The sequence below is a fragment of the Paroedura picta genome, chromosome 9, assembly GCF_049243985.1.
Source record: "Paroedura picta isolate Pp20150507F chromosome 9, Ppicta_v3.0, whole genome shotgun sequence".
Classification (NCBI taxonomy): domain Eukaryota; kingdom Metazoa; phylum Chordata; class Lepidosauria; order Squamata; family Gekkonidae; genus Paroedura; species Paroedura picta.
The window spans coordinates 64,910,252-64,926,452 of record NC_135377.1 but is presented as its reverse complement, the minus strand read 5'-3'; the positions used below and the strand labels follow the sequence as shown (position 1 = coordinate 64,926,452).

General features: G+C 42.4%; 1 protein-coding gene across 3 annotated transcripts in view; it reads left to right on the top strand.

Annotated features, from left to right (window-relative positions):
- F13A1 (coagulation factor XIII A chain) overlaps nt 1–16,201 on the top strand; it is a 96,132-nt gene that overhangs the window by 40,542 nt on the left and 39,389 nt on the right. For all 3 annotated transcript variants that reach the window (XM_077353123.1, XM_077353121.1, XM_077353122.1), the window contains exons 4-7: nt 362–613; nt 3,573–3,691; nt 6,829–6,936; nt 11,389–11,563. In XM_077353123.1, coding sequence (XP_077209238.1) covers nt 362–613; nt 3,573–3,691; nt 6,829–6,936; nt 11,389–11,563 — 654 coding nt within the window. The remainder of the gene's footprint in view (nt 1–361; nt 614–3,572; nt 3,692–6,828; nt 6,937–11,388; nt 11,564–16,201) is intronic.

Here is a 16,201-nt window from a genome sequence, read left to right as displayed (position 1 = left end):
GGCTGCCTAAGGAGGTGGTGAGCTCCCCCTCACTGGCAGTCTTCAAGCAAAGGTTGGATACATATTTTCCTTGGATACTTGAGGAAGCTTTAGGCTGATCCTGCGTTGAGCAGGGGGTTGGACTAGATGGTCTGTGTGGCCCCTTCCAACTCTATGATTCTGTGATTCTGTGATTCTGAAAAAAGCCTATCATCTTTCAAAAACTAGGACTGGATGGTCTTCTATGGCTCTCAGATCTAGCATGCTTCTTTTCCCATTCCTGGTGAACAGCAAAAAAATTCTACCAGGATGCAATAAAATAGATTAAAGAGTTATTTATTCACTTTACTGCACTCATTCCTTCCTCTTTCCTCTGCTGCAGGGCGATATCCCCAACAAAACAAAGGCACGTACATCCAGGTTCCATTGGTTAGAGAGCTGGAAAGTGGGAAATGGGGAGCCAAGATCACCCAGAACGAAAACAACTCTGTCAGCCTGTCCGTCTTGTCAGCACCCAACTGCATTGTGGGAAAGTACCGCATGTACGTCGCTGTCTTGACTCCATATGGCATTCTCCGGACAAGACGAAATCCAGACACAGATACGTACATAATCTTCAATCCCTGGTGTGCAGGTAAGGCATATGCAGAGTGTTGACTCCTAAATGGTGATAATAATCAATAGTTTCCTAGTTGTTCCTGCAGGTGCTGGTTATATGCACAGGCCAACAGGGCCTCCTTGTGATGGGTCTCCCTGCATAAGCCCCAGTCTCTTGTAGCAGCCATTCCCCACAATACCATAGGAGCGTTTAAAATCTACAACAGACACATTGCTGTAGTGTTATAGCTCTATACCTCTGTAGCTGGGGTGGCCAAAATGTGGCTCTCCACATGTCCATGGACTACAGTTCCCATGAGCCCTGCCAGCACAACTCTATAGTGTTATACCTCTATGTCGGTTACCTATCCCTGTCCTCAAGCCCTCACGTGGCTCAGAGGGCAAAGCTGCTTCAAGGGACTATAGGTATTAAGTGCTGACATTTCTTATTTATGGTGACCCTATAAATTAATGACTCTCCAGTGACCTTTTTCCAGATGTGACCACACTATGGTAGCCTCTGTGTGGTCATTTTAAGTTTCAGGAAGAATTTAGGCTTGATTTGATCCATAGTACTACCCATAAAATGCTCCTCCCACACCACATTTTGAATCTGTGAACCTTCTTCCTCTCCGCTTTCTTCCTTGTACAGCTTTCACACCCATACATAGTAATTGGAAATAGTATGGTATGAATTATCTTATAGAATCATAGAGTTGAAAGGTACCTCCAGGGTCCAACCTCCTGCACAATGCAGGAATTCACATCTATTTGCTCACCTTGATCTTGGTTGCTACTAGTACATCCTTACACTTAAGAATCTTCTTTAGTTTGATGATGGAACCAAGTAATGTTCAGAAGCAGTTTACCATTGCCTTCTTCTGTGCTGTACTGTTATCTACAAAAGATCCTCCGTCAGTATCACCTTCCACCATTAATGCTGCTCAGTAGTTACCTTTCAAGAATTTCTCTGCCTCTATCACATTGGAACTGTCCTGCTGATGTGGCCATTGATTCCCAGAGGGAGTGGATGCATCTTAGTCTGGTGTCTCAGCTATGACCATGTTGAGTGATTCTGCTTAGGGATTTAGATGTTTCACAGAGTCTAAACTCCTAAACTACTTATGGTATTACTCTCAGTTTTGCTGACATGCACAATCCCCCTTACCACATAGGCACAATCCCCCTTACCACATGGGCATCCAAGATGGGTGTCCAAGAATGGGCAGAGGACCAGGGCAGGTGAAATGGCACCAATGTGGCTGGGATCATGAAAGATACATATATTTCTGCACACACACCAGCATAAATGCAATCTTTCCAGAATGATAATATCCAAGCAGGTTCTGGAAAGCTGGGGTAAAGATGGACGTGCGCTAAAGCTCCACAATGCTATGTGGAAGTGGGAAGAAGCCAATCCAGAGGAAACACCAGTACGGAAGTCACTCAGGGCAACACCCACCGTCATTAATGTGACAGGGATATTGTAGCAGGAGCAAGATAGGCAAGCTCCTGCTCTGAGGAGTTTGCAGTCCAATATGTTATAGGATGGAAAGTATGATAGGGGGAGGGGACACTAAAGTGAACAGCTGCCTGTTCATATAGGGATGGCTGCAATGAAACTGGCAACTGGTTTGATTTGTTGTTATCTGTTTGGTGTGTGTATCTCTCTGTTATTTCAGAGGGGCACACAGTTTGATCCTCTTCCAATCAGGGGAGATTCCAGATAGATGCCTGTTGAAAAATGGCCCTGCTATACAACCACTAATAATAGCAAATTGCGAACCTAGGAAATGTAAAGGCATTCTACTTAAGTAAAGATTTTGGTACCTCCTGGTTGAATAAGGACATTTTATATTTGCATTGCATTTATAACTGTGTTCCTGTTTTGACCTCTGATGAAGAGCTTATAGGTTGAAACGTGTCAGGTTCAAGTTTTTTGTACTTAAGGTATACATGTTTTACCGACATATGGATGTGATCTATAGGGAAAAGAAGTGTTCCCTTTTTATGTTGTTTAAATTGCCTTGAGCCCTATTTAATCAATTGTTCATTTATATATTTTGATACTTTTGTGTCCCTCAACCTCGTTGGTGATCACCTGTTTTTTCAGGCTGTTTTATTTAGTTTGCTTGCTTGTTTGTTTGTTTGTTTCCCCTTATTTTCTGGTGCTTGTCAGTTCTTGACAGCCAGCGTGGTACAGTGGTTAAGAGAGGCATCCTCTAATCTGGAGAACTGGATTTCATTCCCCGCCCTTCCACATGCAGCCAGATGGGGAAAACCTTGGGTCTGTCACAGTTCTCTGAGAATTGTTCTTACAGAGCAGTTCTCTCAGAACTCCCTCAGCTCCACCTACTTCCCTGTTGTGTGGTGAAGAAGAGAATGGTGTTTGTAAGCTGCTTTGGGACTCCTCTGAGTAGTGAACAGCAGGGTATAAAAAAAACAGCTCTTCTTTTTCTTTCCCACAGGCCAGGACACAAAAGGTTTTCGCTGGCCTTGCTTCACAGCCTCCATCCCAGTCCTCCTGTCAGCCTTTTAAAGCCCTGTGCAGGTTTTGCCTTGAAATCTTTTGACATTGAGCTGCTCTCGATTACCCTTAAGAAGTTCAAAATTGTTCTTTGATCTGCGATACAGATGCCTAATTGCATCACCGCGCTCAGGCTTTTCAACTTAGCCATGCAAAATCATAAAACGCTTGATAAGAGGTGACATTTTAATCATGCTTTGCGGATCCTGCTCAAAATAGTTAGGAGTTGCCATCCTTTTTTTCTCCTCTTTCTTTTTTCTTTTTTTTTTTTTTGCTTTTTAAGTTAAAGAATGCCTGGTTTCCAATTACAGAGGCTGTGCGAGGAGAGAGAGTGCCCAACCGCTATGCAAGACGAACAAAAGGCACCGTTTTCATTATTGTTGTATCATTTTGCAGTATTAAAATCTGACATCTATTATAAGCCAAGCGCCTGTATTAACCAGACTTTGTGAACGACATTCTGATGCAGAGGATGCTGTGTTTCTGGAGAACGAGCAGGAACGACAAGAGTATGTCTTGAATGACCTTGGGATTATTTTCTATGGAGATCCTGACAATATAAGATCCAGGAGCTGGAATTATGGACAGGTGAGTCCTTCCAAATGTAGGCAGCTAGATGATCTTGGGCCAGTCACAGTTCTGTCAGGACTCTCAGCCCCACCTCCCTCACAGGGTGTCTGTTGTGAGGAGAGGAAGGGTAGGCAATTGTAAGTCACTTGGAGACTCCTTCAGGTAGTGAAATGCAGGGTATAAAAACCTTCTCCTCTCCTCTTCTCATAAAACAAGAAGCGTGAAAAACAACCAATAATACAGAATATGATTGCAGTGCATTGCAAATTTGACAGCCTTCATTCTTTCAGAAGAAAGACACAACAAAATGTTTTGAGCAGGCTTTACCAACTATTTTACTGTCGAGAAATCCCTGAAACATTCTTTGAAAAACCATGGAAGTGGTGCAATCATGCAGAATGTGGACACACCCACCTAGGGCTCCGCCCCTTCCCACCCTCTCCAGGCCATCATTGGCCATTTTCATGGGGAGGTTCAACATGACCATATATGATCATATCACAGGAATAATTATTCAGCAAATTAAAAACATATATTAAACATATAATATATTAAACATATATTAAAAAATAATTAACTCCCATCCATTTGGGAAACCCTTCCAGGGGCATCAGGAAACCCCAGAGTTTCATGAAACCTTGGGTGAGAAAGCCTGATTTTGAGTGTCTAAGACAACTGTTCCATAACTGCCAAGCCATCCCAGTAAAATCCAGCTCCTCACAACAGTGTCCTCTCAGGTGCTGCCATTCACATCTCTGCTGCCTCCATGTGGCTGAAGTTTCTCCTTCCTTTGTTCTCACTTGCTTATTCTCACCTTCAACTAGGTTTGCTAGCTCCTGGAGATTTGGGAGGTGGGGTTTGAGGGGAGAAGGAAGTTCAATAGGTAATAATGCCTAGAGTCCACCTTTCACAGTGCCCATTTCCCTGTGGGGGCTCATGGGAATTGTAGTCCATGGACATCTGGAGAGCCACAGTTTGGCCACCCCTGCCCTAGAGGAACTGGTCTCTATCACCTGTGGACTGGCATCCCTAGAAAGCATGTATAGAGGAACATGGGTCAGGGAAAAATCTGAGTAAGGGCTATTTTGGTCAACTGCTACCAAGTAACAGCTATTTGTCCAGTCCAGTAGCACCTTAGAACCCAGGAAGATTTTTTTAAGGTATGAGTCAACTCTCCCTTCATCAAATACAAATAGGATTGGAGATTTCTGGAAAGTTTATAATCCCTGCAAAGTTATTGGTCTCTAGGGGCTACTAGACTGGAATCTACAGCAGCCCAACCCAGCTGCCTTCTGAAACCAGCTACAAAATAATAATAAAAAAATCTTGCATCAGGTGAAGTAATGTCAGCCAACTCTTGCCTATAAAAGCTGGTGCCATGGTAACTTTGTTCAGCTTTAACATACTACAGGACTCTATCCCCAACAAATAGGGCTACTTTCTCTATATTTAGAGCTCAGTGATGGATTTATATCCCAGTGGTAAAAGCACCATTTCCTGAAGGTTCATTTCTTGTGAGCTATTCTCGTTCTGGGGTTGTTGACAGAAGTGCACCAATGAGCTTCGTGGACCATGCTAGAATATATGCTCGGTTTCAGGAAGCCGTTCCTTGGAGAAGGCGTTGACCTCCATTGTGAACTCAGGTTTGCTCTACAGGGCTTCAATCTGTTATTTAGCACGGAGCTTTTGTTCTGTTCCAAAAAGGGGGAGGCAAAAAGGTAACATCATTTTAGGTAGAGAGCCAAAGGAAAAGAAGGATGATAAATGTACAATGTTCAACCCGGATGTGATTATGTTGGATAGTTCAGCATCACATGGCGATGAAGTAATCAGTGACACGATGAACTTATTGTTGCTCTCTTGACCAGCATGTATTTTCAAACAGAGCTGAGTTCATGAGGAGAAAGTTTCATAGACGTTTGTTCCAACTTGCAGAAGAAATATAATTTTGCCATTTGTCTACCACCAATTAGAGAGACTCATAATTGAATTCATGTGCTCCCGCCATCACCAGAGCAATTGTTTTCCAAAAACCAGTGTCATTTTTTGGTTGCCGTGCAATTTCTTCTGAGCAAATTGGACTGTATCTCAGGGCAGGCTCTTGGATAATGAATTTGGCTCCGTTTAAGCCTCTGTTCTGCCCCCTATTTATTCCTGTCCTTGTTGTCACAGGACCCCAGCATTTAAAGTCCTTTATTAGAGTACATTCTCAAAGGAGACAGTTTCAGGTCACTACTTGCTGATGTGGGTCACTTTGCAAGACATGCTGAGCTCTAGTCTAGGACTAACCAAGAAACAGTGCAACTAGTAACCAAGCTAACGCTGAATTATAAAATATTTAAATTATGTGACGGATGAGAACGTTTAGAGTAAGACTTCATTTAAGCCAAGGCTTGACCCTTCAGGATATCTTTATAACTTTAGAGTACAAAACTGATCCCTGTGACTTCTATCAAACATTTGAGATAAATAACCACCCTTCTGGAATTCAAAATGGCTGCTTTTGTATTGTGCAGTTAGGATTCCAGGCCTGGCCTAGCAGAAGAACTTTATGGTTCAATCATAGAATTTTAGATGAATGCTAGAATGCCACCCTCCACAATGATGTCATTATCAGATTTGTGTCATCAAACCCAGGAAGGAATTCTAGTTTTTGGGTGCTAATGAAGCTTATTTTTTTTAGAGAATGAGTTTGAAGTTGTAAAACATAATTGAAGAAGTAGGGTGGTCTGGTTTAGTTGGCTGAAAGTTTCAGAACAACCTGAGATCCATTAAAGGACTATTTTGATTTAGAAACTGTGGGGTACAAAAGTGGGCAGCCCCATCTACCTGGAAACAGGTGTCCTCATTCCCTCCACTGGGGTTTGTTGTTCATTGTGCTAAAATGCTGGACTGGATTCTTGGGCCACAGAATGAGAGGGGAGGGGGGTCTGAATCACCCTGATCCTCTTTAATCCCCTGGAGACCTGCTTCAGAGTTCCTTCACTCTGAGACCAGTCCCAGGCCAGTCCTCTTTGACCCAGGATTCTGCCTTGAAACAGATTGCACACGGGCATTTTTTAAGAATTTGCTGACCTGGGTTTTCTCTTTTGGGAAAATGAACATTCATGCCTTGGTTGCTTTGTAAATTGAATCAGTGCTCTTTTCCTCTTTAGTTTGAAGAAGGTGTTTTGGATGCTTGCCTGTACCTGATGGACCGAGCAAAACTGGATTTGTCTGGCCGAGGAAATCCTGTCAAAATCAGCCGGGTTGGCTCTGCAGTGGTAAGGCAACAGAACTGTATGAGAGGAGGATCCACTAGGAATTGCCAGGGGAATCTCATTTCCCCTCCTCATTCACCTTGCCACACTATCTTCCTTTCCTCCCCCTGCCAGCCATTCCTCTTTGCTTCACTCAGTCCTCCCTCCCCCCCACCCCCAGCCACCTTATTCTATATACCTTCCCCTTCAACTTCTCTCCCTTTCCCTGCTTCATTCCCTTCCTTACTTCTTTTACCTCTTTCGGTCTTTATCTCTCACTCTCCTTTGACTGATAGAAACCAAGTTTCAGAATGCTGAGCACTACTCTTGTAAACACCCTAAAATGGGGTTGCATCAAGAAGCCCCAGGGTTTCATGATGGTCCTGGAAGGGTTTCTTGAATGGGTGGGAGTTAATTAATTTTTAATATATTTTAAAAATTTGTTAAACATTTATCAAGTGATGAGATCATATATGGTCATGTCAACCTCCCTTTCAAAATGGCCAATGATGGGCCTGGAGGGGGCGGGAAAGGGGGGGGCTCAGGTGGGCATGTACACAGCTATGCTTCTGAATCATATTCTGCATGATCGTGCCACTTCTGGGGTTTCTCAAAAGAAAAAAAATTTTGTTTATTTATTTTTATTTATGTTTGGATTTGTATCCTGCCTCTCACGAATTGTGTTGCCTCGAAGTGGCTAACAATTAAAACCATAAATATCCATAACAATATCGCCAGCCTAGACAAGGTGCATTTGGGGGATTTTTGCCCTTATAATGTGGTATTAAATCCAGAAGTGTTACTGTTTTTCCACAGCCTTCCTCTAATTTCTCAAAGCCGCCAGTGATCTGGCTTGTGACCAGTTTGGGTGGCAAAGTTAATACAGCCTATTGTCCCGTCTAGCTTATGAAGAGCCGCTTTTGTTCCTGCCTACCTTCCTTAGCAGCTAAAGGTCTAATCCTGAAAGCCCTTTGGGCCTGCCACCGAATCCTTATCTCATTCCCTCCCGGGGGTTCCCAGGAAGTCGATTTTTCTAATTAGAAACCAGTAGTTAATCCAGCCAAATGCTTTTCAATGAGAGTTGTGATTCATCTGGCAAGAACTTAGCAGCTCTGCATTAACATAATTAAAAGGTACAGAGCAGAAGAGCTTTTCCACCAGGCCTCTACTGATTTGGTTCAGAGGGCTGGGAGGAAAAATATTGCTCATTAATCGCTACCTGTTCAATCATTAGTCAGCAGAAGTCTCGGTTTGCACAGCCTGCCCTCAAGGAAACCTCTCAGCCAGCAAAATCTTCTCTTGCTGTCATGGTGGGCAAACCCCAGTAGCCTTGTTTGTCTTCACATGCCACTTACTTGAGAAGAAGTCCACTAAAAGGATTGCAAAAGGGTAAATTTGGGGGTGAATAACAAGTTGGATGACAATTTCTCTTGTAAAAGAAGTCAGTGTTGCTTTCTAGGATCTGTTCCTTTCCTGCTAAATACGAATCATTTGGGGAGAACTTGCACTGTGGTTCTGGCAGAACTGGAAGTTGGGATACGGCAGTAAATCTCACAACCTCCATGTACCATTTCCAAAAGTGGCTCCCAGCATTAGTATTTCGCATCCATCAGATAAGAGTATTCCATAAAATCAGCAAATAAGGTTGCCAGCTCTGGGTTGGGAAATGCCTGGAGACCTTCAAGGTGGAGCCAGGAGTGAGTGGGATTAAGGACAGGAAGGGACCTCAGTGGAGTATAATGCAATGGAGTCTACCTTAGAAACAACTATTCTCCAGGGGAACTGATCTCTTTAATCTGGAGATGAGATATAATTCTAGGGATCTCCAGTTCCCACCTGGGGCTGGCATCCTGTCCACAAAATCCTAAACAGAATTACACCTTTCTAAACCCACTGATCGCACCCTAAATATCAAAACACAGAGCTTGATATATCAATGGAATCCACAATCTGTATGCAGAATATCAAGGACTACTGAAATGCCCCAAAGATATAAAATGTTTAAAGAAGAAACATCCTAGGTCATGAAGTTGTATAATAACAGCCTAACAAGCAAAAAAAAAAAAAGTTATTGTGGGTACAGAGAATGCCACAAATAATCTTTCTGTAAAAAAAAAAATGGAAAACTCATTCTTCATCTGAGTTATGGTTATTGGTTTCATAACTCTTCTACAGTTCTTAAAAAGATTTGATTGAAATGGATTTTGGGACAACTTTTGTAATCAATATCTATATCTTGATGTTGTTGGTTCCGTATAATATTCATATTTTGTATTTCCACATTGATTGATATATCATGCACGACTTGCAAATTGCAGTGATGTATTGTCCTCCACATTTTGACGTTTAGAACATTATTCTTCTTATAACGTGAACTTTTAGATGGAGCTTTTCTTTTATACTGCTTCCATTTGTTATTCAAAGGAGGCCTGATCCTTTTTTTGTTGCTGCTGCTGCTGCTGCTGTGTTCTCTGTCTTCTGAAGCATAATTCTCAGTTGGCTTACCTGCTCTGGCTTGGCTCTCATCAGGTTCCATTTCTGCATCAGTCTTTAGCAAAATGATCCCTTTTCTCCAAAAAATGGCTGTCTTCTCCTTTTTTTACTACTAGGGAGAAGCAGCAGGAACTCCCTTTGCTAACTAATGTTTTTATTTCAGATTATAGATTTCCTTGTTTCATTCCTTTTCTTGGCTTGCAGTTTAGCTTTTTTTGCTAGATTTTTCAGAGCGAGCCAGATGCTTTTCTATGCCGCATGCAAGGGCCTGAGCAGTTTGGCTGGTGCAAAATCGCAGTCCTTTTGCACATGCATTGAGCTGTGGCTTTGTAGGGTCCAGGAGAGGCGGTCAACAAGACAGACAGACAGACAGACAGACAGATGAAAGAATAGAATAGAATAGAATAGAATAGAATAGAATAGAATAGAATAGAATAGAATAGAATAGCCTGTGAGGCAATGGAGAGCTCCTGGGAAGTAATTTTCATTCCCCGGATCTCAGTCTTTGACCTATGAATTTCCGTCCCCTCCAGTGCATTGTGATAAAGCAAATTACTCCTCCCTGGAATCAATTACATAAGGAGCTAGAAGAACAAATTTTGAGTCCAGTGGCACCTTTAAGACCAACAAAGTTTTATTCAAGGTTTGAGTTTTGTGTGCAAGCACACTTCCTCAGATGCGTGCACATGACAGCTCATACCTTGAATAAAAGTTTGCTGTTCTTAAAGGTGCCACTGGACCAACATGGCTACCCACTTGAATCTATCTTCACATAAGGAGCTAGAGTTTTGCAGTCTCTGCATCCATTATTTTCCCCCTTTGGGGCCTTCTTCATGCTCTGTGTAGTATCCTCTGGGGCCTGGCGTGTAGGATTAAGTTTGCCTGTCCAGATCGCACATAGGAGACTGGCTGTTGCAACTCTAGACTTCTTTATTGTTTCACACACAGACCACACACACAGAACTAACTGAGGCCCCTTCCATACAGGGGGGAGAGGAGAAACACAAACTAGCATCTGAGGCCTCACATCAAGGCATACACCAGGCTTTGTCAACCAAGGTTTGGTGAAACCCTGGGATTTCTTGATCTTGAAGGGTTTCCCAAGTGGGTGGAAGTTAATTGATTTTTTAATTTAAAAAAAATTGTTAAAAATTTATCATGTGATATTTATCAGATTTCTGAATATTTACAGAACCCAAATACCATACTGGCATTGGGATTTATGAAATTTGGGAAATACTGATACTTTTCAGGCTCAATATACCCAAAAGACAAGGAGAGGAGAAATGTTACAGAGTACAAAAACAAACCACCCAACTGGAATAGTTTGGACCTAAAAGGTTGAATGTCTGTGTGAACAAGACATGTTACAAAAATATGTGAACATTATTTTGTGCAACTTAAAAAAAATTGAAGTTAAAGTTACACACAAAGTCCATAGGCCAGTGTTGAAAAGTTATCCTGTGCATTTAGATCTAAGATTACTATGCACAGGATAACTTCTCAATAATGGCCTATGCACTTGGTGTGCGTTTTTAACTTCAAAGTTTTTTTTTAATTGTACAAAATAAATGTTCACACATTTTTTATTCTTCTCGTCTAGTTCACCCAGACATTCAATCTTTTAGGTCCTAACTATTCCAGTTATGTTTTTTATTTTTCTGTTCTCAATATATCCAATCCTGGGAAAGTTCTATGTTTGTGTGTTTGCATGCCCCTAGTGTTGTGTCTCTCAGATAGTCCAGGTTCAAATTCCCACCCTGCATGAAGCTTGCTGCATCCCCTTAAGCCTCACCTGTCTGACAGGTTTGTCAGGATAAAATGGGGAAGGGAGAGCATGAGCTCCTGGAACGAAGGGTGGGGAAAAGGTGCTTGATTTCTAGGACTAGTAATGTATATATATTTTTTAACTTGGAAATATTGTCCAACCCTTAGGAATGTATACGCCAACAATGAATTTGTTCATTTTCCTCCCTGCTTCAGATCAATTCCCAAGATGACCAGGGTGTGCTCGTAGGTTCTTGGAGCAATGTGTATGACTATGGTGTCCCTCCATCAGCTTGGACTGGAAGCGTGGACATTCTGCTGGACTATTACAGTTCAAAGGAGCCTGTGCGGTACGGCCAGTGCTGGGTCTTTGCTGGAGTCTTCAACACTTGTACGTATGAGAAAAGCGTGCAACAAAAATGTTATGTTGTGGCATTTACGTTGTGCCCTTTCATTCTCCAAGAAACCAAAGATAATTACTTTCTGACCCTTCTGATAGTTAACGTGTGTCCATCTGATGCCAACGATTTCAGTGGTGTTTAAATACGTCAAGTCGCCTGTAGGATTTTAAGCCTACTGATATATATTGTCATTGTAGGGTTGCCAGGTCCCCACTGACCACTGGTGGGGGTGAGGGTGGGGGGAAGGGTTGCCAGAACCAGGCTGGGGGGATTTCTGCACCCTTTAAAAATAGTGAAATAATTACAATTAGTTGTCGCTATCTTCCGGCCCCTCCAAATGACGTCGCCAACATGCAGCATCTGGGCAGTAAACGGCCAGCTACATCCTCCATTTTAAAGTGCATCCGGGGAATGGGAGTTTTTTTTTTTTTAAGTGAACTGCCTGGAGCAACAAATAGGTGTGCAAGCATACAAGCAAAGCCAAAAAACATTTTCCCCCAAAGTTGTAGCATAAAGCATGCCTCTCTAAGCTTCCCCCCCCCCCATAATCAGGAACAAGATTCATTTTTAAAATAAGCAAGACTTGTGATTTCATAAGGGGTGGCAATAAAGAAGCACTATGCATCTATGATTAGATACATAGGCATTTCAACAGAAAAATATTTATTTATTTATTATATTCATTTATTTATTATATGTATTATATTTATATACCGCCCTCCCCGGAGGCTCAGGGCAGTTTACATAAGAACAAAGAACAATACATAAAACAGTCTATAAACATGTGAATAACCTTACAATAATAATAATAACAACTAATAGTTGTAACCATATAACAATATAACAGTATAAACAATATAAACAATACAATAGTGCAACAATGCAAACAGATCCAGAGCATATTGGTGGAATTCTGAGGGGGGCAGGGGGGGAGCAGGGGCCCTTCAATCGCTGTTGATTATGTCTGGTCTCAACCAAATGCCTGGTGGAAGAGCTCCTTTTTGCAGGCCCTGCGGAACTGTTTAAGCTCTGTCAGGGCCCTGATCTCCTCTGGGAGCTCGTTTTAAATTTTTAAAAAATTAGCGGGCATCGCAGGAAGAAAGGGGATTGGCTGCCTGGCTTGATTGACATGCGGAAGAGAGTTGCAGATAAAGCACATTGCTCTGTTCCGTCATTTCAAGCAGTACTTGTGGAGGGGGAGAAGTGTGAAATGGCAACAGAGCAGAGTGAGGCAAGAAAAAGGTGAGGAGGGGCCAGGAGGTACGATTATATTTAGCATTACGGCATTCAGCTGGCGCCACGCTATTATTAACGATGTGCGGAAATACCCTGGGAAACTCTAGAATAGCTGCAACATCAGAGGGTTCTCAGCCACTCCTAAATATCAGAAATGTTTGATTTGCAACATTTACAAATGGCTGTTTGCATAGATTTTATCATAGTACATTTCTGAGTGCTTATCCCTAATTCCTGATTCAGTCAGGATGATACTCTAGTACCCCTTTACAATGAGTAGTTTCCTTTATTCTCTTCTACTGACTCTCAGTTAAAAGTAAATATTATGATTGTAGATGGCAGAAGCCCGAAATGTGTATGCATTTGATTTTCTAAAACGAATTGGCCAGAAATAAAGATCCAATATATTTGCATGTTTTTGAAAATAAATATGTTAGAATGTACCTCTCTGGTGAGGCATATCTTTCTTCCTGTGCTTGTGAACACACAGATGCTAAAACGAGCGCACTGTTTATGCCACAACTGGCAGAACTCCAGTGCAAGCCTGCCTTCTACTCCATACAAATGCCAATATTAGTAGGTATTCCAAGCCATTGAAAATGTGTCTAATTCTTGGCTCATCTGTCTTCTTCTTACAGTCACACATTAAAACATCCATCTCAATTGGTGGTATTCTTACAGGTGTGTGCCCCTTGCTCTCACTGTCTAGGGATGCCAATCCCCAGGTATGGGGGTCCCCTAGAATTATAGCTCATAATTAGACTAAAGAGATCAGTTCCCCTAGAGACAATGCCTGCTTTGGAGGGTGGGCATCATAGCATGATACTCCACTGAGGCCCCTCCCTAACCCAAAGTCCTCCCACTCCAGGCTCCACCCCCAAACTCTCCAGCTCTTTCCCAATCCAGAGCTGGCAACCCTAGCACTCCCCCCCCCCCCCCCCGGTGCTATACTACTGTGGGGCGGAGACCTGATTTTTTAATTTGATAGAGAGGATTGACAATACAAGCACAGCAAGTTAAGGCAAATGTCTAGCCATGTTGTGGACTTCAGAAATCATGCTGGTTATTGGAGGACTTTCTAAAATTCAGTATCATAGGCATGTTTTATATTATATAAGGTATAGATATAGATATAGATATAGATATAGATATAGATATAGATATAGATATAGATATAGATATAGATATAGATATAGATATAGATATAGATATAGATACGAGCCTCTTGTGGTGCAGAGTGGTAAGGCAGCAGACATGCAGTCTGAAAGCTCTGCCCATGAGGCTGGGAGTTTGATCCCAGCAGCCGGCTAAAGGTTGACTCAGCCTTGCATCCTCCTGAGGTCGGTAAAATGAGTACCCAGCTTGGTAATGACTGGAGAAGGCACTGGCAAACCTTGAGTCTGCCAAGAAAACACTGGAGAGCGTCACTCCAAGGGTCAGACATGACTCGGTGCTTGCACAGGGGATACCTTTACCTTTACCTTGATATAGATATAGATATAGATATAGATATAGATATAGATATAGATATAGATATAGATATAGATATAGATATAGATATAGATATAGATATAGATATAGATATAGATGCCTGTGTGAGTTATTTGTATGGCACGCCACTCTAATGATTATTTTTAAACAGAAGGGTGAGAAATGTCCTAGGCTGAAGGGGTTTCCTGTATTTTCATTTGCCTCACTTGCATTTTCCTTTTGCATTGTCCGCTTCTCCATCTGAAAGGTTCAGGAAGTAGACGTTGTCAAAGAGTCTTTCCCAAGACCCTGGGAAACCAGGGGTGGTCAGAATAGATAATAGTGAGCTAGGATGATCGGAGGTCCAGCTTGCTGTTGGGCAGTGTCATGCATTCACTTGCATTTTAACACGGAACAGGAAGAGCAGGAAACATTGCCTACCTCACAGGGTTGTTGTGAGTAGAAAACGGAGGAGGGGAGGACAATGTATGCCCCAAGGGAGGGAAGAGATACCGATGCCAGCCTCCAGTGGGACCTGGGCATCCTCTGATTTTACAGCTTATTTCTACAGAGATCAGTTCCCCTAGAAAAAAATGATATTTTGGAGGGTGGACTTCATGGCGTTGTACCCCACTGAGTTTCCTGGCCTCCCCAGGCTCAATCTCCAAATCTCTAGAAGTTTCCCAGAGATGGATCTGGCCACCCTAGCCCCCCACCCCCCCATCCCCTGCCTGTGACCTGAGGGGAGCTGGCAACCTTAGAAGGAGAAGATAAAAATGTAGTAAATAAAAAATAAATAAAGAGATGTCAGCTGCCAAGATCCAAAAGTGAGTGAGGACTTGTCTGACCCTTGGGGTGACGCCCTCCAGCGTTTTCTTGGCAGACTCAATACAGGGTGGTTTGCCAGTGCCTTCCCCAGTCATTACCGTTTACCCCCCAGCAAGCTGGGTACTCATTTTACCGACCTCGGAAGGATGGAAGGCTGAGTCAACATTGACCCGGCTGCTGGGATTGAACTCCCAGCCTCATGGGCAGAGCTTTCAGACTGCATTTCTGCTGCCTTACCACTCTGCGCCACAAGAGGCTCATGATCACATATTAGGCGCACGGAAATCACTGAAGAAGTCTGCTGGGCTGTTTCCCAAACCAACAGGTGAAGACTACTACTAAAGAGCATTTACACTTGGTGATGCTAATATTTGTAGACCTCTGTATAGTGGATACCAGAGAAACATTTGGAGATTGAACCACATTCATACTACCATAGGATTAAGGTCATATCCTTCTGATATATGATAGGAGTTCATTTAAAGAGTATCTTACATCACTGACGAAGATACCGAAAATGAAAAAATACCTAGGAGTTCGTTTTGATGTTTTGGAAGTTTGAGGAATTGTTTATAGTGGGATAAACTGTTACTTGCCATCGCCAGCTTGAAAATCATTTAATTTGCTTGGGCAATTTCCCAAAGGCTGCATTGAAAATCACACATATGTCTGATCATTTCATTTAACCAGACTCCCGGGGGGGGGGGGGGGATCCCACTGCTTCTCAATAACGCCCCATTGGATTCCTTTTTGGGCATCCTTTGATAATGCATTTCTTGCAACGATTACCTCCACATTAGTTTCCCAGCTATTTAGCACTTCTAGCAATTGGGGGGCTCTCACCATACAACATCTCAAGGTTACCATATTGAATATTTTGGGACAGTCATCTGTTAAAAATGCTAAAACGTTTTGAAAAAGAAGGAGCAAAGCCATTAATCTTGAAATTGTCAGCTGAATTATTTCCAATGAACCTTGATGGCTCACGTGCCCGGCGCCTGGGAGGGCATTTGAATTAAGCTCAATCAATAGGTGCATATGCTGTTGGGGGCATGCAAGCAATTTGTCATCATACAATTAAAATGAATATGTTA